The sequence below is a fragment of the Lycium ferocissimum genome, chromosome 9 (assembly GCF_029784015.1).
Source record: "Lycium ferocissimum isolate CSIRO_LF1 chromosome 9, AGI_CSIRO_Lferr_CH_V1, whole genome shotgun sequence".
Lineage (NCBI taxonomy): Eukaryota > Viridiplantae > Streptophyta > Magnoliopsida > Solanales > Solanaceae > Lycium > Lycium ferocissimum.
The window spans coordinates 33,830,693-33,854,067 of record NC_081350.1 but is presented as its reverse complement, the minus strand read 5'-3'; the positions used below and the strand labels follow the sequence as shown (position 1 = coordinate 33,854,067).

The following is a 23,375-nucleotide window of genomic DNA, read 5'->3' as shown; positions in this document are numbered from 1 at the left end:
TCCTCATCACAGTTAGTCCGATTTCTCCATGGTTGAGTTGATCGTGGCCGTTAGTCCGGTTTCTTCATGGCTGAGTTGATCGTGGCCGTTAGTCCGGTTGATCAGTTATTCAATTGCCACGTGTCAAGACCGTTTTGCCATATAATGCTACCAATCGTACGGGTGTCAGACCGTACGACCCAACCTTATCCTTTTTAGGGCTTCCTTTGTTCTAAAAGGGCTTTATGTTGTATGAAAGACTCACAGGACAAAAACTATAAATAGGAGGCACTTCCCTACTTTTAAGGGTTACTTTTTCGCATCTAACATTGTAATAGAAATTATATTGAAGCTCTCTCTCTCTCTCTAATTTTGTCCGGATTTGTAGTATACTTTGGCTTGATTCATCCATCCAATGCGATATAGTGCCACAATATATAACATATTCGTCCAAGTTATTAACACATATATTTATATATATAAGTCATTATACACGAATCCACATATACATTCCCCCAAAAATCAAAATAGATTAAAGTTTGTCCACATATCCTATACCTCACTTACAAATTCAACTTATTACCTAATTTTAAGAGGGTAAACAGAGTTAATAAAATAAAAAAGACTCCTAATGTGCATTTGACCTAATAAAACTAGCCTGTTTGGCTAAGCTTTTGGGAGGCCAAAAGTGTTTTTTTTTTCTTTTTCAAAAAGTGTTTATCCTAAAAAAGTGAGGTGTTTGACCAAGTTTTTAAAAGAAAAGAAGTGCTTCTGGGGAGTCGCAGAAATAGTTTTTAAGAAGCTAAAAAGTAGCTTATCCCGAAAAACACTTTTTTGAAAAGTATTTTTGAGAAAATATACTTAGAAGCACTTTTAAAAGCTTGATCAAACACTAATTACTGCTCAAAAGTGTGTTTTAAATTAATTGGCCAAACACAAATAGCTTTTCACCAAAAGTACTTTTTTGAAAAACACTTTGGAGAAAATACTTCTCAAAATATGTTGATTTTAAAAGTCTGGCCAAACAAGCTAAAGACTTTTAAAAGCCTAGCCAAATAAGCTAAAGACTCCTAAGGAACATCAGGATTAAACCAGACATCCTAACGTAGCTGTCAAAAATGCGTGGAGTGGTAATTACCCACAACTCTTAATTAGAGATCTCGGGTTCGAGGGTTGAAATAAAAGAGCTTTTGGTAGATAAAAACTTTACCTCAAAAGTGGGGCTTTTCAATGAGAAATTTCAATTAGTTGAACCCATTAAATAAATGCATATACGGATCTAGAATTTGAAATTTATGAGTTCCTACAATAACCTCAAGTTAATACGATGATATAATAATAACTGAATATCCAATCAAATATTTATAAATATTTGGTAGAATTCTTAGTATATATGCACACAGGGGCGAATCTACAGACTAGTGAGGGTGTTCGAACACCCTCGGCAAAACATTACGTTGTATATATAAGGTATTTTTATATGTTTTATGTGTATAAAGATTTTGAATACCCTAAACACAAAAGTTGGAGTTGGTTCCGCGGTTCAAAATTCACCTAAAGGTTTCAAGTCCAAATCTCAGGCACTGCATTTTTATTTTTCGAACTCCCTCAGTGAAAATTCTAGATCCGCCACTGATGCAGAATCTGGACAAAAGCTATTTGGCTCACGGGAACCGATAACCAAGCCCTCGAAACTCGCGCCTTAATGAATACCGAACACCAAATAAGGAAAAAAAATCCAAATGTAACTAAAACTTTTTCTTTCTTTACTTGAGTTTGGTGCGATGTCTATTCTACATCCTTAACTAGGTAGAATTATTGTAGTAGTATAATAACTTGTACAGTAATAAATATCTTTAAAATTAGAAAAAGTTGTTGGTCGGAGATAATTAAACCGGAAGAAAATTTTAAAATATTCCCGCCGTTTACTTTTACTTATTCATTTTTTACTTTACACACCCTTTAAAATTTAATAAATAAAGTACACATTTTATTATAATACCCATATTAATTGATGTATAATCTCATTGAACTTGAAGAATAATTTACAAATGAGTAATTAATGTTAAGGGTAAAATAAGAAAAAAAATTTATCTTTCCTTAATATAGCGATGGGCATGGTTCGGTATTTGAAAGTTCGGTATGATAATTTTGATTTTTGGTTTCTAAAAATACTATACCATTATCGTACCAAATTAGTTCGGTATGTTTCGGTATTTTTAAAGTTCATCTCTCTCTATTTTACGGTACGGTAAATCAATATCATAGTTTGTCCGACTTCGACTTACATATACTCATATCGTGAAGAATTATGACTTCTGGTACTTAAGAAACATCTCAATTATTATGTACTAAACACCTTACACATGTAAAAATATTCAAAAGAAAGTACAACCAATCCCCTTCATAAATCAATTACACAAAAAAGACATTTAAATCAAGATAGAGTAGTCAAAGTTCGAACGTTTAAACAATTAGTTTTCTAATAATACTGATTTATATATTTGATAGTATTATAATACTAAGATATATGAATTGTATTTGTAATTATATACTTCGATATGGTATTCGGTATTTCGGTATTTTCTTTATAAATACCGAATACCGTACCGAATACCAAACTTTTTAAAACTACATACCAAATATCATAATACCGAAATCACGATATAAAGAATTTCAATTTCGGTATGGTAATCGATATTTATCATATCATGTCCACCCCAACCTTAATATGCTAAAGTGAAAAATAAAAGTGAAAATTTATATTTAATATAATGGATAAGTAAAAGTGAACGGAGGGAGTATTAAAAGCCGCTCGAAAAAATATAAACATTATAAAAGCCGGTTGATTTCGGCTTTCATCTCTCTCTATATATAGACATATAGTGCTCCGCCTTTTATAGGATACCTTCCTTCAATACTCTGCTTAAACCCTCAAATTTCCTACTCTTTTTCCCTAGCCTATATTTCCTTACTCTTTTTCCCTAGCCTGTACACAAGCTAAACACCAAACAAAGACAAAGATTTAAACACACAAAGGCGGAATCTTGATATCTCTGGTTTAGCCATTTTTCGCCGGAATCTTGATTTGCCGGTGAACTCTTTAACAACCCTTAAAGGATAAGACCAATGCCTTATAAATGAGATTCCTTTTATGAAGATTTATTAGTTTTTTTTGTTGAGTTTCTTCAAGGACTAGAAAGGGAAAAAAGAAAAAGAAAAAAGGTTGGTTTTCTTATAGGGAAAATGATAGGGGGGTTGAAGTTACTATTTTTATGGGCTTTTTCGATTTCGATTTTAGCTTCAAAAACGGTGGTTGCCGGAGTTCCGGCCAGTGGGGTGCACAGAAATGCCTATGCTACCATGATGTATATGGGTACACCAAGAGACTATGAGTTCTATGTTGCGACACGTGTCATGCTACGATCACTTTCTCGGCTTGGGGTTGACGCTGATCTCGTCGTTATTGCTTCTCTTGATGTTCCTCTTCATTGGGTCCAAACTCTGTAAGTTTCTATTTCTCCCCATTCTCTCCTCTCTACATAAATTCACCAAAAATAAAATCGCATTTTAGTGGTACACCCCTGTTTTATTGGTATTTTTAAAAAATTATGAGTGTTTTTATTAACTTACTTGAGTTTTCTAAGTTACTTTCTTAGAAAAGTTACTTAATGATTCTTGATTATGCAAATAAGAGTATTTTTAAAAAAATAATATCAATTTTTTTTTTTTAAAATCCTAAAGCACAACTTAATTTGAAACAAAATGAAAAACCTAAAAAAAATCTAAAAGAAACAGAGGAGTAAAGGCATAGGGTATGATATAAGGGGTTTGAATGATATTACGTCCATAAAGCCTGATGTCTGGTAATTGTAGAGGGACGGATTTATTGTCTATCGAATTTCAAACTTTATTTTGTTGGCCCTCAAAATTTCTCGATTATAGTAACAAAATTTACAACAATATAACTAGTGTAGTTTCATAAGTAGGCATTATAATAAAAGTTAGTCGTTGGAAAATTAAAGATAAGTTATATTCAAGGGAAAAAAGTTAAAAACGCGTGTTTTAACGTTACGGGATATGCAAATTTAGATAATAAAAATTATAAAAAAACATTATAAACTGCATTTTTTTATATTAATATGATGAAAATACATTCTAAAATATTGATCAAAGTAACGACACATAATTTGGTGTGGACGGAGTCCTTGAGTACAATCTTGTTTGCATTTTATTATTTTTCCTTTTATTTGTTTCTTTTTTATTTGATTTTTAAGCATCAATTATCCAGATGGGTAGTGAGCTTGCAAATGGGGGGTGCAATGAAGGCCCACATAAAAATGGTCATGTCGACCAGGTTGTCAAATCGGAGGAGATTTTTAATAGGATCTGTTTATATCACAATTAAATTTCAAACATGTGTCAAACGGCAAAGGAATTTTAATGACAATAGAAAGACACTAAAATAATATAATACAATAGTTGGAATGGGTCAATTCTTGTTTTATCTAATTTTTCTGCTAATAAATGGCTTTAACGGCTGTGAAAGGAGGGGTTTGCATATTAATTAGGGAATTAGTAAGCAATGTCACTCTTGATTTTGCCAGCACATACGCGTTTATGCAAATAGATTTTCTAAATTAACAGAATCCAGAACTAATATTAGGCGTGTATAGATTTAATTATCATATGACTTCTGGTAAGTCATCGTGCCGTGTTAACGGACACGACAATCAAAGAAAACCATTTGGATATAAAGTACTCCTAATAAGATAGAAATTAGGTCAAAACTAATACGTGATGTATGAGTTAAACGTATGTCACGAGTTAGAATTTCATTATAGATAAAGACTTGAATTTAGGAAAGGTAAAGGAGCGAGCCAACCACACTGAGTTTCGACCAATGTGCACGGGCGGAGCTACAATTCTACTTGTAGATTTGAAAGAAGCCAGTAGCTTTAGCTCAGATTCTGATCTGCTCTAAAAGATCGGCTTAATTTGTATAAATAATTTATCTAGAACCAAATAAATATCTTTTTAAATTCAGAATCCATAAACTCAAAATTCTAATTTAACCCTTAATAAAAGATCAAGAGATTAGGTCACACTACTTTGTCTAGAAAATGTAGAAAGACGTGCACTAATGTTTGATTTCAAAGATATAATTATCAGAAAGAGAGACTTTGGTGGTGACAATTCCTTTGTGGAATATGGCAAAGTTTTTGTTTTGGCACAGGAACTTGCATGTATTGGTTGTTTCTAGGAAGTGCTCCTTCTTTTCCTTTGCTCTTTTCACATCATTTCGTGGCCACTTCTTCAAATATCACTTTTATGGCCTGATTATTGTGTTCTTTAATAACCAAAAAATCTCTTTGGGTTAATTATTATATATGATCCGTAATTCGATGAATAATGATCGGTGTACTTATTTTTGGTCTAATATAATATAACTTGAGAGGTATAATGATGAAGATGATCTAGTTTCATCGACAATGGTAGTTGAATTGTTGGTGTTGGTCCGATTAATTAAATTCTATTAGTAATAGTCTATAAAAAAAAAAAATACACTGTTAAATCACCTAAGATAATTACAGATATAACTAAAAATAAGACAGACAATTTATTATACAAGTTAAATATTAGCAGTTTTTTGAGAGGGATCATTTCATAGACATTGAAAAAGGATACCCCTTTTTGATCCGTTTGGAGATGGTTTATCACTAAGCTGACTAATTGGGTCATACACTTTATGATACAGTTGCTTAATTTGGTTTAAAGTAGATTTCCATATGTCACCTTCTCCCACTTTGTGTTTCTTAAAGTTATTATCACAAGGGCAAAAATATTTCTTTTGAGGTATATGTGTCTAACTTATATAATATTGCCTATACTAGTTGTTTAAGACATCATGTTCAAGTGTCCTAACTTGGTGGAGACCCAAAATAGTTTATTACTTTAGACATGTATATTCTTCTTGTTAAGTGCTCCAACGTTCAAACAAAAATAATTTAAGATATATCATCGCATAGGCTAAACTCCTATCATTCAGGTGTAATATTTATAGTTTATTTGACCAAACTTTTGAAACGTCAAAAGTATTTATTTGTTTTTAAAAATAATTATTTCAGTGAGTTGAGTGTTTGGCCAAACTATTAGAAGAAAAAAAGTGGTTTTGAGTAGTAGCTTCAGAAGCTGAAAAAAAATACCTTTTTCTAGAAATACTTTTTGAACTTTGACCAAGCACTAATTGCCACTCAAATATCGACAAAAGTACTTTTCAAATTGATTAGTCAAACACAAATTGTTCTTTCTTTAAAAATACTTTTTCGAAAAACAATTCTAACGAAAAGTACTTTTCAAATAAGTAGATTCCAAAAGCTTAGGGAAACATAATATTAGTGCTTTTCCGTGGTACATACCAAACACAAGCATATTCTAAGTGATAAAAAACATTATCCACCGGCCAATAGCACAAAGAAAAAGTATACTATCTTTTTATAAAGCAAGGTGATGGTTTTGGGGATAAAAACAAGGAAATATGTCCACCTAATAAGAAGCTATGATGATTCTCCTGTTTTTGCTACCCAACTCAGAAAATGACAAAACAGTTTCATTTGAAACTGTCACCAAGTAGTTAAAAACAGTTTTCTCAGTCTATGAATTGTATGGATCACGTGTGCTAAAAAAGTGAACAGACTAAAAGAAACGTGTTCAGGAATTGATTGGTTCCTAAACCTTGTTCCGTCTTTCTTTTTACTTTTTTTATAATCGAGAAATCTTGAGGAGCAGTGACGCATGGTTCAAAATCTATTGGATGATGGTTCCGTCTTTTTACTTATCTGCTACAAGATTCGAACTTGTGACATGCGTCTAACCTACACATCACATATTGCTCTCTTATCATTACCGGTTGCCTTTGCAGCTGCCTATGTTGTCATTTGTCAAATAGATTAAAAATTGTAAAAATGTGCGGACCTTCTGATATGTGATTGATCATCTGATACATTTCAAAGCCAAAAACCATTTGACTTGAGAAACCTAATTAAGAGTCTTGTAAATTTCCATGTTGTTACCTAAGTGTTGAAAAAAATATGCTCTCATATCAAAGTAACATTCCTATGTACTGTAAGTATGTGTGACAGTTACATGTCATAGCTCTAGCATTCATTTCACAACTGCATAAATGATATGCCCATCTCCAGTACTGTATTTCAATCCAGTTAGTATTTTATCAGCATGGAATTGGATCACAATAAAATAGAAATCTAAACTTCATTGAGGAAGTCATTGTAAGTTTGAAGGTTAAACTAAAAGCATTTCTTTATATCGTTGGTTAATATTGCATCCTTTATGCTAGAACTAGTATGCTATTCCTTAAGTAGCAAAAAATGTCAATATTCTTAGGAGAAAATAATTATTGTTACATGGATCTTGAAACTAAAAGATACCTTTATGTACTGGATGTGCAGAGAACAGGAAGATGGTGCAAAGGTGGTCAGAGTTGAAAATTTGAACAATCCATACAAAGGGCAATCCAATTTTAATTGGAGATTCAAGTTAACGCTGAACAAACTTTACGCGTGGAGCCTAACAGATTATGAACGGGTCGTCATGCTTGATTCTGACAACCTTTTCCTCCAGAATACAGATGAATTGTTCCAATGTGGTCAATTTTGTGCTGTCTTCATCAATCCCTGCATATTCCATACCGGTCTCTTTGTATTGCAGGTAACAGCTTTTCTCCGCGAACAATTTTTTTAATAATTGTTAGTTGGGATTTAGATTCTTTTTAGTTGTCTCTGAGAATAAACGTATGAATAGATGGTATGCCAAGTAGTTATTTTACTAGTTTCCAAGTGAAGTATTAGGTAAATTGAACAAAGTTACTTATAAAAGTTAAATTGCAGCCATCAAAAATTGTATTCAAAGACATGCTTCATCAGTTAAAGGTTGGAAAGGACAATCCAGATGGCGCGGACCAAGGTTTTATCGGAGGCTACTTCCCCAATTTACTAGATCAGCCAATGTTCCATCCTTCCCTTAACGGTACAAAGCTCCAGGGGAATTATCGACTGCCTCTGGGTTACCAAATGGATGCCTCTTATTATTGTAAGTTCGAGCCGCATGTTTTTGTTAGACTACGTTTGTTATATCTCACCAATGCAGACTTTTGAAGCGGCGACAAAATTATAATGATTTTTGCCTTTTGTTCTTTTAGATCTCAGACTCCATTGGTCGGTACCATGTGGACCTAATAGTGTCATTACTTTCCCTGGTGCACCATGGTTAAAGCCTTGGTATTGGTGGTCATGGCCTGTTCTTCCTTTGGGCATCCAGTGGCATGAACAGCGACGTCAAACTCTCGGGTTAGACTAAAATCCTTTCTTTTAATATGTTTGGACTATAAGCAACTACTCCTCAATTCTAAGCAAGTTGGGGTCGGTCATATGAATCTCTCACTGTCCATGGCGCTCCATTTAAGCTCTGTCTGGTCTATACATCAAAGATTTTCCTACATTGACCATTGCACATTTTAGAAAATCGATTAGCAATGTCCTGTTTTTTCCGCACATCCTTCTTGTTCTCACTGTTCTAACCTGAAATTACCCTTTTAAGTAACAACCCTCGAGCTTGCTGAAATGCATTCTTAATCAGGATCTTTACACAAATAGCCGGACAGACTCATTGTTTACTTTTACATATATATATATTACATATACTTTTACTTTGAGCGGTTGCATAGGCGGCTATTTAGGATAATTCTTCTTAATTGAAAATTTAATCTGTTTGGTATTTGGCAGGTATGATGCAGAGATGCCACTAGTGCTGATTCAAACTGTACTTTACCTTGGAATAATTGTAATGACACGCCTAGCACGTCCTAATTTATCTAAGTTGTGCTATCGACGTGAAGACACCAAGAGCATCTTCTTAATGCGTACTGGCCTGAAGTCTATCGCGATATGGTCCATTCTTGCAGCCTACATTGTTCCGTTCTTCTTGATTCCTCGCACGGTTCATCCACTAATCGGGTGGGGCCTCTACTTACTAGGCTCTTTCGCACTATCGTGTGTAGCAATGAACACATTCTTGTTGCCAATGCTGCCTGTTCTCGTGCCATGGCTAGGAATATTCGGGGCACTTTTGGTCATGGCTTATCCTTGGTATTCTGATGGTGTTGTAAGAGCACTAGCTGTATTTGCGTATGCGTTTTGCGCGTCCCCCGTGGCATGGACAGCATTAGTAAAAATAATGTCTTGTCTTAATGTTTCACTTGAGAGGGAAGGATTCTTGCCTAGGTTGAGTGAATCTGCTGCACCTGCTGGTTTCAATAAGCTGTATTGAATTTGAAAATATGAAAGTTGAAGATATCAAATAGGGAAATTTTTCAAAAAAAAAAAAAAAAAAAAAAAAAAAGGACTTGAATTATTGAATTATCCAATGGAGAAATTATGGAAGTTTGCTTGAATTGATCTTAGGGAAATCTACTTACACAAGCTGAAGCCTTATTTACATTTGATGTGTTCCAAAATGCATCTGATATTAACTACACAATGTAAAATTATAAGATGGGATGAACTATTGTATTTCTATTTTCTCACAATTGCTCCCATTTTCCTTCATTTTCTCTCTCTCTATTAACTTTTTTTTTCTTCCCATTATCAATTAGCAAGAAAATCAACATTGCATTATATAGTACTATCAAAGCACATACTATTAGATAATGTGTGTGTAGATAAGGTAAAAATTACATAAATCTACTTTTTTTTTTTTTTTGAAATTTTCAAGAACCCCATAAATGGAAACTCATTCATCCGATCTCTTTATTTTATTTTATTTTATTTTATTTTTTACTAAATTTTCATATATACACATTTTTGACCCCCTATTGTGTATTTAGATATAACTTTTATGTTTTTTGTGAAAAAAAAAAAAAAAAAATATTCCTGAAAAAAATATCTTTTTTAATTTTTCTTTTTTTTTTTTTTGTTGAAAAATACAAAAAAGTTTGAATCTTTCTTAGCCGATGTTATCTTTTTATCAAATTTTTGAGGTTGGTAAATATGGGCACTCTCTCTCCCTTTTTTGCACGATTGTCCATTTATATTCATTATTTTTGGGTTAATTTTTTAGATGTATTCATTTTATTATTGGCTTTTTTTGAGTGTTTTTGTTAATTTTTATGTATCTATGTTTTCATGTATTACTCGTCGCCTTTCACTAAAAAAAAAAAAATTGTATGCAACAAGTTGAATACAATATTTTTTGTATATGTTATTTGAATACCACCGATTTTTAAATACGATCATTAATGTACTATAGATGAATATGGAATACATTTGTAGAGTATGGTGCCGAATATGAATACAAAGAAAAGAATTTTTTGAAATTTTATTGTCGTATTCATGAATAGGCCGTTTTATGAATACAAACAGCCATTTTGTTTGGATAGCTACGCAATGTAAATATTGTTATGGCAAATTTTAAACCCCCAAAGTGTAGTCATTTATGTAAAATTCCCTTGATCTTAAGATTATGCGCTCTTACACAAGCTGAAGTAATTCTTTGATGTGTTCCAAATTCTGATATGAACTACACAATGTAAAGATGGGATGAACTAGTGTGTATTATATTTGGAAATTGGATTTTGTTACATATTCTATTAACTTTTTCTCCATTGCAATTGTAGAAACAGATGCATTATATAGTAGTAAAGCAAATTAGATAATGTGTGTGGAGGTTATTTTTTAAATTCTCTCTTGCTGGATCACTTGGGCCGGCCTTGTCCAAGTAAGTGGTTAATATATTAAAGTAAGGATATAACCAAAGAAGACAAAAAATATTCCTGAATTTGGGCCTTAGTTACCATGGCCTAGCCTTGTACAAATACCTAGTGTATGATGGGCAATTTGCACGGTTGTCCTTATTCGGGTGATATGATTCTCATTGGCTCGGTGGTTGCAAGCCTATGAGGGTAGGGGTAGATGGTTGTTTCCCGTGGTTCATTAGTGGGTGCGGGTGTTATATTGTTATGGGGTAGGGGTGTCGGCGGTGGTGTTTAATAACATTTGTATTGTTTGGTTTGGATGGTGGTATAACAACTGGTAAGATGACTCGTAATTAGAAATTAATTTATATATATTAATAAAACTCGTGTAAAGAATAAAATAGGGGTGGGATAGTTGGGGGGGGGGGTGGGTGGTAGGGGGCGGGGATGGGGTGGTGGGTAGGGTGGGGGTAGTGTGAGATGGATGGTGGAGGGTGGGGGCGGGGGGTGATGGGGTGGGATGGATGGTGGAGGGTGGGGTGGGGTTGAGTGGTGGGGTGGGGTGGGATATAATGGAGAAATGAAATACGTAACCACGGAAAAATCACCAAATCCGTGGTTACAAAAATTGGAACTTTTCATGGTTATATAACCATGGAATGAACCACGAGTTTACAACACCATACCACATAATTTTAAGAACAATGAAAATAAACATGGTTTCATAGAAAATCATACATTAATGAACCACAGGAAACCACCATCCAAACAGGGGGTTAGAGTCTATGATATTCATTGGAGCTTATTCACCACATTTGGAGCGTTTCAAAGGGTCTCAAGTGTGTATTTCCACACTACACACTTGATGATGATCATTGATGAGAGCCAAGTCTCTACGAGCTTTGCAAAGGTGGAATCCTTCGAGAGATCGGTGGGGCAAAAAAGAGCTATTTCAAGGCAAGTGGTGAATTAGCGGTTATGCTTGCAAGAAGGCCATGCACGCAAAGTTGATTAGTAGGTCATCTATGCAAAGGAGGACGTGTTTTCATTGAAGGTCTCGAATTGAACCGAAGACTACACGCAAGACTAGCCAAACAAGGCCCTTGCCTCATTAATGATCATTTTTGTAATAACTTAGTCTTCTTTAGTCTAGAGTATAAATACTAGACTTAGATATTTCATTACTTAGATTTTGATGAATATTTTGAGAGATACTCATATGAATGAGTGATAGTTTGTTTAGTTAGTTTTAGGATTAGACTATTGGTTGGTTGGGTCCTTGATTTTCTACATTGAATTGCTCATTTGTGGATTCATTGAGTCTTCCTTGCGATTATCAATTAGTATAGGTTCATTAATGTGCGAGAGGATTTAGGTTTAACATACCTAGATTTGCCTATAATTCCTTTACTAATTGAGTCTTGCTTTTATCTTAATTCCTTACTTTTTAATTCCTTTTTGAATTTCCAGAGTTTCCATTAGGAATCTTATCATTGGGTGGTCTTTAATTTTTGTCCCTCAAATTGGTGGTCTTTAATTTTTATCCTTCGCTGTAATCCTTGAATTGAGTGCTCGAACGCTCAAAAATTTAAAAAAAATAAAAAAAATCGCAAGGTAGAGTTTGGATTCGCAAGAGATTTGCCCGCAAAACTCGCGTATTTTTTAATAAGTTTGGAACTCTACAAACTTTTTAGTTTAAGGTAGAGGTTTGCATTAAAGCAAAAAGTTTTTTTTTTTTTTTTTTTTTACTCAATTGGAATTTTGCAAAATTTTACCTTAAGGCCTAACTTTGCTATAAAATTCTGCCTTGCGATTTTTTTTTTTTAACTGAGCCGGGATTTGAATCCCAAACCTCATAGTATTAGGCGAAGGACAAAAATTAAAGACCACCAATTTGAGGACAAAAATTTACGACCAGTGCATTTGAAAGGGTAATCCGCACAAAAAAAATGGTGTATGATGGGTTTGGACTTTGGACTTTGGACTTTGGTAATCTAACAGTGACCCAGAAGAAGCAGCACTTCTACTTGACTGCTGTTCTCTATAAAGCTTAATATTTAGGCAAAACTACATATTACTATTATATAGAGGGATAGACTTTTTTCTACAATAATTTTCAATTTTTTAAAAACTTTTTAATTAATTACTTTTATGTCCTAATTTTATTTATTTAAGTCAATTTTTTTATTTTTTTGTTTTTAAATCTAAGCTATCTTGTCCTTGATTTTCTACATAATTTTCAAATTTTTTTAAAACTTTTTAATTAATTACTTTTAGGTCCTAATCTTATTTATTTATCAATTTTTGTTTTTGTTTTTAAAGTTACTTTTCAAAAGCTATCGAACCTCCTACCTCATTTTTCACGTTCTTTGGATTGATTCGATAGGCCCAATTAATCCAGTATAATTTAACATACCTCCAAAGATTTTTTTCCATATCCATGTTCGAACCCCTAATCCTCGATTAAGAATTGAGTCTTGCAAGTTAAATTTTATTTGTCTTAAAAGTTCATTAACTATGTATAGATTATTTATTTAGAACTAAATCCGAAAATTAGGATACATAAGTTATATCATTGGTTCCAAATTTGATTTGAATTAAATAATTTCATCAAAATGGAAGTTAAAATATTGGTGAAATTTTCTTTATATAACTTTGGGACTACAAATGCGGGTATATGATTGTTGTTGTTGTTGTTGTACACTTGTATTAACACAAATTATATTTCTTTAGTTAAAATATCTACTTTTATATTCTAAGTCACGCCTCAAAATTAATATATATATATATATATATATATATACATGTTAAGGAGAAATATTTACGATACGTGACGATAGTTTTCCTTATTTACAAAACATAACGATATATTACAAAACATGCCGGATTTTCATATATTTTTCGTTTTTTTTTCCAGAAAATATATTTATTTTAATTTTTTTTTTTTTTGCTCAAAGGCTTAAAAAATTACCTCAAATTTTTGTGTATGAAATGTGTATGTATGAGCAAAATTTTTAATATAACATACACTGAGCGAAAACTTTAAGCCTTGAATATTGTATGAAAGTTGGTTTAGTTGTATTAAAGTAAATCTAATATGAACATTATTATTTGTGAATTAACTTGGCGAGATATACACATTTTATATCATTCTCATGCATAAAATTTTGAGTGTAATGTTTAAGTTCTTGATCGAGACATACACAACATAAAATTTGAGCGAACTTTTTTCCTTGAGCAAGATATACACATTTCATACACAAAAATTTGAGCGATTATTTTAAGTCTTGAATGTTGTATCAAAGTTGTATACAATGTTGTTGTAGTTGTATTAGGCGTAAATCTAACATGAACTTTATACACAAAAATTAAAGAGATACAAATTTCATACTGTTTTCATACACACAATTTGAGGGATTTTAAAAGCCTTGAATGAGATATACACATTTCAATTATACACTAAAGTGCATTTGAAAGGGTAATCCGCATACAAAAAATGCTAAAAAAAAATGTATGTAATTTTTTTTTTTAAATAAAAAAAAATATTTTTTTTTATTTTTTTTTATTTTTAAAAAGTATGTTTTGTTTGGACTGTGGACTTTGGTAATCTAATCAGTTGACAAAAAATAACCATTTATCATTGATAAGACAAAGACCAATATCTAAGTTGGACATTGAATCATATGGGATAAGTTTTCTCAAAAAAGCATTTCCAGCTAGACAAATTTGGATTTCCTTCAAAATGCACCATCAAGCTATATGGTAGAATAGTTGAAGTCCTTCCACCTTTATCTATAAGTATTGGATTTTGCATTTATATTGTGAGTGTTTAATCTATATTAGTAAATCTATTTGATGCGAATTCAATTTTTTTGGATCAGTTGGTTAACTACTATAAAATGTGAATTTTTATGGACGTCGTGTCGGAAGTGGCTCGTTGGGAAGGGATTTGACGAAAAGTCCATAGGAAACATTTCGTCCAGCCAATTTCGAACATGACGGCCGATTGGATATTTTCACAAAAATTAGCATCTTTTAGTAGTGATTTTAAATACCAAATGATTAAACGAAAAATGCAATCAGGGAAATTAATGCAAAACACCCAACTGGAAAAGTGGAAGAGAAATTCTTTTTCATTCATACTACACACTAATTACTTTTTGTTGCTCAATGGCTAAACCGGATTTCATCATTTTTAGTGAGTACTACTGTTTATTCAATGATATGAGGGCCTACGTCCAATAATCAAGCAAAATCAACATCCCATCATAAATAGCTTTTTTGTTTCTTTTAAAAAGTTAAATCTTTATACAAGTTTGGAATTTTTGTCTCAATGCCCCTATGTGTGCAAAAGTGCCCCCCTCTTCCAACGTTCGGAAAAAATAAAAAATAAAAAAATAAAAAACTGACTTCTAAATTGGCGGGGCCCACCTCCATGAAAAAGGATAATAACTCTTTTGGTCCCTTAATTATTGATAAATGTTAATCTTAGTCCTTATAATATCTGGCTAAGCATATATGATCTTTAATTAATTAAACTGTGCTCTTTTAATCCCTTTACTTGTTAATATTCTCAAATTTTCATGATTGCCAATTATCCCACCACTAAATTACTCATGTGTTATGTTACGACTTACACGTATACTATTGCTTTTATATTTGGAAGTAGTAAGCTTTTATAATTCTAAAAATAGTGCAAATAGAGCATATCTCCTACATAAAGGGACCCAAGCTACATATTTCAATTAATTGGAGGTTAAATGTGCCTTGTCGAATATTATAGGGACTAAAATAAAGATTTATCAAGACTTGAGGGACCAAAAGTGCTATTTTTCCTAAAAATAACAAAAAGAGAAATCTCATAGTGGGTCTCCACATAGTGACCAAGGGAAGAAGAGTGACAGCAACTAGTATTACAAAATTGTATAGGCCATGCTAGGACCATATCCCTATTTTTTTCCCCTTCATGCACACCAACATTGCTATTAAACCTATGTATATTCCACACATGCAGGCTAATAAAAATGACCGTTTCACCATTTTATTTATACGTAAATTAAGAGAGATTAATAGCTAAACATTTGAACCATGACTTTGTGCTCGACGTTTATTTAATATCATGTTTCTTTTCTATATGAGTTGTGTCTCCCCTCATTTTTGTCGTTATTTCTTAATTACTACTAGTGTTTCTTCTGTAGCCAAAAAAATGATACTCGGCTGATTAGAAATTTTGACAAAAGAATTCAAAAAATGCAAATGTGCACATCGACTGAATATACTTGACTATCAAGGCGATTCAATAATTTATAGTCTAGTAATATTTTGTTTTGTTCAGTAATTTTTGTGTGTCTTTAACTATAAAGGATTTTTGATTTAGATATCGTTCATAATTTTGGACAAAGGTATACAATATTTCGTTCATAATTTTTCTTCAAAGCAGCTTGCGCGCTAGCTAACTTAATTCGTTATGGTCTTTGATTTTAATTATCTTGAGTTTAAACCTTTTTAGTTTTTAATGGTGAGTTGCTTATACATTTATGATTATTTCACTCAAAAGTAAAACTTTTATACTCAAGAGTTGCAGGATTGACGACATATCTGATTTAGATGATTCTGAGTCTCTGACTGGTAGATAGCAGCCATTTCTATGACTTTATAACAGAAAAAGACTAGTATCAGCACTGCCCATACTGGAAAATGATTCATTATTCATCATTCAGGATGTAATAATACCTGTGCACCTATATGTATTGACAATTAATTTCAATATTTCCATTATCATTTTGGAGGCTAAATTTATAAGATAGTTATCAAATGTACGAAAATTTTAAAGTGTATAAAATTAAAATTCAAAACTTACTACTTCCAATTTATGTAGTCTAAGAAATTTGTCCAACTTACTACTTATAATACTACATCCCGTTTCAGTCTTATAATCACACAAATATTATATTTAAGACTACAAATTTTAAAGTCTTATAATCACACAAATGTTATGATATGGTTAAGATTACAAATTTCAAGAAAATAATTCCTTTAAATTTCATGTCGTTCAATTGTGTCATATACATAGAGATAGAGGAGTCAGATTACAGAACGGTCGAGTACCAAAGGTGTGACCTAGTGATCAATAAAGTGAGTTGAGAACAATATATGAGGCCTTTCAAGTTCAAGTCTAGCGGAGGCAAAAACAATTAAGAGATTTTTTTTCTATCTATCCAAATCTTGATGGACAAAGCTATGTTGTTCTAATTAGTAAATACCAAAGGTAAAGAACCCAAAGGTAATGATTGATCATTACCTTATTCCCTAACACCAAAGGAAAAGAACCCCTAAAGTCTCCTTTTCTCGTTTGCTTTTTAAATAGTGTATGATTAATTATATATCATGCCTTTTACTGCTAATCCGCACAGAAATCTAAGTTACAAATGATGGAAACAAACATAAGAGTCCAAGTTCTTGACTTTTGAGCAAAATGGTCACACATTACAAGCTGGGGTAATTATTTACACATCAAACCCATAATCCTAAACGCGAGGGAACACAAAAAATATGACCGTTGCAGGTACCAAATTCCCCACATCATATATATACTTCAACCACTTAATAACATTCCTCCTTAGTTTCAGTTCCACAACATTCTGTCTCAGCTCAAATTCTTTCAGAATCATTTAAATACTAGTTTAATTTAATGGCAGTTTTCATTAATTCTTATTTTAATTTCTCCATTTTCTTAGTTAATTACTTGTTTTTTTCTTTCTTCTTCCATGCAGATTCAGCTAGCAGTACTGTGCCAGCTTCAAATTCTGTCAAGAACCGCCGCCATAAATGGATTGGGCCGTCAGGCACCCGTCATATCTCTGTTAACGTTCACGGTTTTGGAGATTATCAGTCAGTTCAAGAGGCAGTTGACTCTATTCCGCAAAACAACAGGATGAATGTCATTATTGACATTTGCCCCGGTTATTACATGTAATTATATTTTCCCTAAGCCATACTCTTCTTGTATATCACCACTCTCACTTGTTAAAAGAGTTCTTTTTGTTGCGTTTAAGCTCTATACACTAACAGTAGTGTAATAGTTAGTAGTTACTGGTTTTATGACTAATACAGATTAGGTTGCAGTGAGAGTGTAAAAATATTTTATGTCTATCTTTAATCCTTTTCTCAAACACATTCGTATATAATAAATTCTAAAACATAAATTCTTTTTTAATTCAATTTATATACGCTAGCTGGTTGGCCGTGTGTAAAATGTTTTTAGCTTGTTGTAGCATGCAATTCGATATTATAAAATTATTTGCAATGTCATTGTCATGTATAGAAGTTAATTGTTCTTTCTTTAAAGAGAGAGTTTTAAAATGGAATACAAGATGTGTATTAAATGATTTTAAACCTTTCTTGAACAATGCAGACACTTAATTAAAAAAAAAATCCTTCTCGAAATCAGATAGTATAATTATATTCCTTATCTTAATTATATACCATGCAAGTATATGTTATATATACCGTAGTATATATGGAGTGACATTTATTTTTATTCGTCCAAGTACGTGAACATGTTTCGTACATTTTCATTTATAGGCCCATCTTTCTATAGTTCACGGGTGTCTTTACTCCTTGCATCCCCATTTCTATTGTAAAGTGAAGATTTTTGAAATTAGTGATTTAAAATAATTCTTATACATTTGTGTAGTTATAAATCATCTCATTAAAGTTTGTGATCTTTCTTTGTTGTAGATAATTTCTAGTTATATAGATGTCTCTTACTTTGTGTGTGATCCTAATTTATGTGGCACGATCTGATCAGGAAGTTTAAGTAAAAAAAAAAGACTTTTAAAACATGTGATCTAAAATAAATAGTAGACATTTGTATAGCTATAAATCTTTTTATTATATAATAAATAAATATTCTTTTACGAATAGATTAAATAGGAAAATTTGCTACATATATAAATTGAAACAAGAAAATATTTATTTATTATTTTAATGAATTAATGTGTGTTGTTGTTGTGGATGCAGTGAGAAAGTGGTGGTGCCAGACACAAAACCGTACATAACGTTTCAAGGAGCAGGGAGGGACGTGACGGTGATAGAATGGCATGATAGAGCAAGTGACAAAGGTGCTGATGGACAACAGCTTCGTACATACCAAACTGCTTCTGTTACAGTTTATGCTTCTTATTTTTCAGCCAGAAATATTAGCTTCAAGGTAAGTATGCGTTTATGATATGTCATTTTCTTCTCTGTGCTTTTTTGTTTCTTTGTTTCTGGTAAACTTTTGAATTTCGATGTTGTCACTTTTAGATCTTATTGTAACTTTGTGTGTACAGGAGGGTTTGTCCGTTAAAGATAAGAATTTCCATATCACTATGTGTGGCCAAAGTTAGAAAAATACAGGACTAGATAATGCATGGTAGAATGTTGTCAGAAACACTTTTTGAGTTTGCACCAATGGGAGAATGGATTTAAGACACTTTTTGAGTTTGCACCAATGGGAGAATGGATTTGGGTTTTACACTTATAATTGTAGTTTTACTGATTATAATATGTTATTTACTGTCTTTTTAGGTAATGCTGTAGATAATTATTTGCAGTGGGTTTCTTGATAAATTGGAGAATATATGGAAAAACCCAACCTGTAATATAAACCTGACTCCATATGAGTAGTAGTCTATTGTCATATACTTTTTCCGTCCCATAACAAGTGTCATCTTAGCCAAAAAAATTTATCCCACAATAAGTGTCATCTTAGCCAATTTTTTTGTCCCATCTTTACTCGTTTTCAACTGTTGGGACCTGAGTTACCATATATAAAGAATTAGAGTTTAAGTTATATATAGTGTCCGCATAAATAATTTTTATCCCTATTACGTCGTTAAAAAAATATTTATAGGTAAGTCTTTTAAAATGTGGAATATGTAATTCTTAAAATAAGATAGGTTGCTTATTTCAATAGGTAAAAGTGAGTTGACAATGTAAAAAATCTTTAGACTAATGGTGTATCTAGCTTTGATACAAAAAGTTACTCCACTTTTATAGACTGACATGGCAAATATTTTTTACAAAATAAGTGTAATTTAACATGTGTTACACTTATTTGGGATTTCACTAGGTATGTTATTGTTGTAAGTGTAATTTAACATGTGTAATAGTAGGTTAATTCTTTCTTATGTTTCAGATAACTAATTCTACTGCTTGTAATTATATATATTTTAAGTAATTTGATAGTGTACAAATTCTTTTGCACAGTCGGTGCATAGAAGTTACAATGCCATCAGGATATAAAAATTGTCACAAAACTAAAAATCTTTTTTTTTTCTTTTGGTAGAACACAGCACCAGCACCATTGCCAGGGATGCAAGGATGGCAAGCAGTTGCATTTCGGATATCCGGCGACAAGGCTTACTTCTCCGGCTGTGGATTTTACGGCGCACAAGACACACTTTGTGACGACGCAGGCCGCCATTACTTCAAAGAGTGTTACATTGAGGGTTCTATTGACTTCATTTTTGGCAATGGTCGCTCTATGTATAAGGTACATCGAAAACGTCCTATATAGTTTTGGACAATCCTTAATTAGCCAATTATTAGGCCTAAAAAAATATCTTGAAAGTATAAGCACAAAGTAAGACAATTTGTTTTAAAATATTTGATTGCATTGAAAAAGATGAAGATAATAGTACTAATAGTACAAGAAATTAAATTTTTCAAAAAGGTGAGATAATTGCTCAGATTTGCTAAAAGCTGGAATCCTTGTCTGTTCTTGATGTCTGTAGCTAGAATAAAAGGAGGATTACTTTTTCCATTATTTGAACATTCACGCCTGATTAGTACTCCCTCAGGATAAAATAAAAAAAAAAAAAGTTCACTTAGCCTTTTATTTTTTGGATAAAAAAAAGAGTTCACTTAGCAAATCAAGAAAAAATTAACTTTATTTTTCCATATTTGCTCCTATTAAGTGTTATATAATCAAATCCCAATGCTTATTTAATTAGGGATAGTTGAGTCAAATTATCTATTTTTGCCTAGAAGTTAGTATTTTCTTAAGGGGAGTGCAAATGGCTAAGTGGACTCTTTTTTTGATCCGGAGGGAGTAATAACTAGTACTCCCTCTGTTTCAATTTATGTAAACCTATTTTCTTTTTAGTCCGTGTCAAAATGAATGACCTCTTTCCTAATTTGGAAACAAATTCACTTTATGAAATGCCACACAAATATTCAAGACTTATTTTGAACCACAAGTTTCAAAAGTTTTCACTCTTTCTTAATTGTCGTGCCCAATCAAATAGATTCACATAAATCAAATGTATGAGAATATAGTAAGTATATACGCAATGAGTGCTTCTGGAGTAAACTATGAAACTAGTACTCTAGAGGTACTATTTACGTAAAAAATAATACTACTGTATTAGCTATAGTAGGGTGCAAATGTCAACAGATCAAAATTTATGGGTTCACAATTGTAAGCATTTTCCCCCCAAAAAAAAAAAAAATACAAATTTAGAAAGTACATAAAATGCACTAAGTCACCGTAGATATATTTTAAAATGTCGTTAAGGGATTGATTAGTTCATCCAATAATGAACATGACATTCTTTCTAACACAAAGGCGGTAAACAGTAAAACTTTGACAAATGTCAACAATAAATATATAGAAAAGATTGTCCCAGTACTGAACTGTGTTATATACTACCAAAAGACACTGTCTAGTTAATAAATTCAACTCAAATTAATAGGAGTATAAACTAAAATTATTTCAAAATTGGTTTAATACCTCAGTAATTACTGTATGATTTCTCTTTTAAAATAACTTTTTTCACAAAAATTAATACTTATGATATTAGTATCATATTATATCCCAATGCATATATTACAACCAGAATTGAAAAAAACCATCTCTCTCCTTAATCGATGAAGGTAAGATATGGGTATCATCTCACTCCAGAAGAAAAGGTCCAAAAAAACTTATTTTCGATTGCTATTGTAAGATGCTTAGCACTCAAACCATAAGAAAATCGAAAAAATAGGCAAATCCGAAAACCTGAGAAAAGCCAACATTAAAAAATCTCACTTTTTCTTTGGTTTGATTTGGTTTATAGATTTAAAAATCCGACACATGGTTTGGTTTAGTATTTGAAAAACTCGAATCAACCCGGTCCATATATACCGCTATATTTCATATATTAAATTTATTCTTAATAACTGTCAAGATCAAATTAAGATGCTAAATATGTTTCTGTTGGAGCAGGACTGTGAGCTACATTCAATAGCCACAAGATTTGGGTCCATTGCAGCCCAAGATAGAAGATCCCCAGATGACAAGACTGGATTTGCCTTCATAGGCTGCAGGGTCACAGGGAGTGGCCCACTGTATGTGGGCCGTGCAATGGGCCAATACTCCAGAATTGTCTATTCTTACACCTATTTTGATGATATTGTGGCCCATGGTGGCTGGGATGACTGGGACCACCTTAGCAACAAGAACAAGTAAGACCTTCTTCATAGTAGTAATTTCGCCCCGTAACCTATTTGTCACTTAGGACGCTGTCATTTTTGTAATTTTTTTGCATCCTTAGCTAGATAGGAGTTTTCAGCACTAGAATTACCATTTTTGCACATTTGAAGAAATGGAAAATTGAGTTTAAACCAAGCGGTGTTGTCGGAAAAGCTTGGGAATATTGGTAGGATAAAAGATTAGTAGTTTAAACTTAACAAAAATTACTTTATGTTTCAAATTTCTGACAAGAATGTCGAAGTTTGGCCTTAGCAAGCCAAACTTCAGACAAAAATGTAGGAAGTTTACCACCAAACTTCATACATGAATTTTTACAACTTCAATCGTATATGCTTGAATTTGGTTTTGATGTGGCTGAATTTGCAATTTCTTACATGGCTTCATTGGTGATCCCAAGTGCAATTTCCCCTTTTCAAGCAAATTGCCCTTGTTGTTTGGGCTTCAAAATATCAGTTTATCCTAAACTGGTTTGGGTTGTATGACTATTCCAGGACTGCATTTTTTGGAATGTACAAATGCTCAGGCCCAGGAGCAGCAGCTGTGAAGGGTGCATCATGGGCCCGTGAGCTGGATTACGATACGGCCCACAAGTTTCTAGCCAAGAGCTTTGTCAATGGACGCCACTGGATTGCCCCATCAGACGCTTAAAACATTTTTTTTTTTTTTTGCACAGAAGACAATTAATTCTTTCAAATCTTTTTCTGTTGTCAATTCTTTAATTCTATTCATTTTGTTCATATACTAAGAAAATGATTGCCATGACAGTTATAGAAGAAATGATGGTAATCTATCTATATTTTTATTCTTGGAGATTCAAGCAGTTCCCGTTTACTTATTTTATTACATGATGAATCTTATGTCTCCGCCTACTTGGAAATCCCATATTTGTATCAACGCAAGATATGTTTATTAGACTCTATGTATTAACTCGCAAGCATGTTGGACTCTATCCATTAACTAGCGAATAGATATAATTTATGTAATCACAGAAATTGTCAAGATATGTGAAAGAAGTGACAATGGTCACTGTAAGTATACGAAAAAACCCTTTGTGTCTAATTCCAGTTGCAGGTTTATTTATCGACTCAGATGAATCAATTTAGATAGTCC

At 32.4% G+C, this 23,375-nt stretch overlaps 2 protein-coding genes across 2 annotated transcripts; both read left to right on the top strand.

Annotated features, from left to right (window-relative positions):
- Positions 1-2,890: 2,890 nt before the first annotated feature.
- Positions 2,891-9,471, top strand: LOC132030369 (putative glucuronosyltransferase PGSIP8). The gene is made up of 5 exons (XM_059419983.1): positions 2,891-3,485; positions 7,449-7,707; positions 7,887-8,088; positions 8,198-8,345; positions 8,781-9,471. Exons 1-5 carry the CDS (start codon positions 3,226-3,228, stop codon positions 9,322-9,324), a joined length of 1,413 nt encoding a protein of 470 aa, XP_059275966.1. The 5' UTR covers positions 2,891-3,225; the 3' UTR covers positions 9,325-9,471.
- A 7,879-nt stretch (positions 9,472-17,350) lies between these two features.
- Positions 17,351-23,199, top strand: LOC132030367 (probable pectinesterase 68). Its single transcript, XM_059419980.1, has 5 exons — positions 17,351-17,719; positions 18,770-18,959; positions 20,079-20,285; positions 21,999-22,237; positions 22,757-23,199. The coding sequence occupies exons 1-5, from the start codon at positions 17,439-17,441 to the stop codon at positions 22,911-22,913; spliced, it is 1,074 nt and encodes a 357-aa protein (XP_059275963.1). The 5' UTR covers positions 17,351-17,438; the 3' UTR covers positions 22,914-23,199.
- The last annotated feature ends 176 nt before the right edge of the window (positions 23,200-23,375 follow it).

What these genes read in the sequence shown, in the direction of transcription:
- LOC132030369 (XM_059419983.1), top strand. Translation starts at nt 3,226, where the DNA reads ATGATAGGGGGGTTGAAGTTACTATTTTTATGGGCTTTTTCGATTTCG. An exon ending in CTTCATTGGGTCCAAACTCT is followed by an intron (nt 3,486 to 7,448) that starts GTAAGTTTCTAT and finishes CTGGATGTGCAG; the next exon opens with AGAACAGGAAGATGGTGCAA. An exon ending in CAGCGACGTCAAACTCTCGG is followed by an intron (nt 8,346 to 8,780) that starts GTTAGACTAAAA and finishes GGTATTTGGCAG; the next exon opens with GTATGATGCAGAGATGCCAC.
- LOC132030367 (XM_059419980.1), top strand. Translation starts at nt 17,439, where the DNA reads ATGGCAGTTTTCATTAATTCTTATTTTAATTTCTCCATTTTCTTAGTT. An exon ending in CCAGAAATATTAGCTTCAAG is followed by an intron (nt 18,960 to 20,078) that starts GTAAGTATGCGT and finishes TTCTTTTGGTAG; the next exon opens with AACACAGCACCAGCACCATT. An exon ending in CACCTTAGCAACAAGAACAA is followed by an intron (nt 22,238 to 22,756) that starts GTAAGACCTTCT and finishes TGACTATTCCAG; the next exon opens with GACTGCATTTTTTGGAATGT.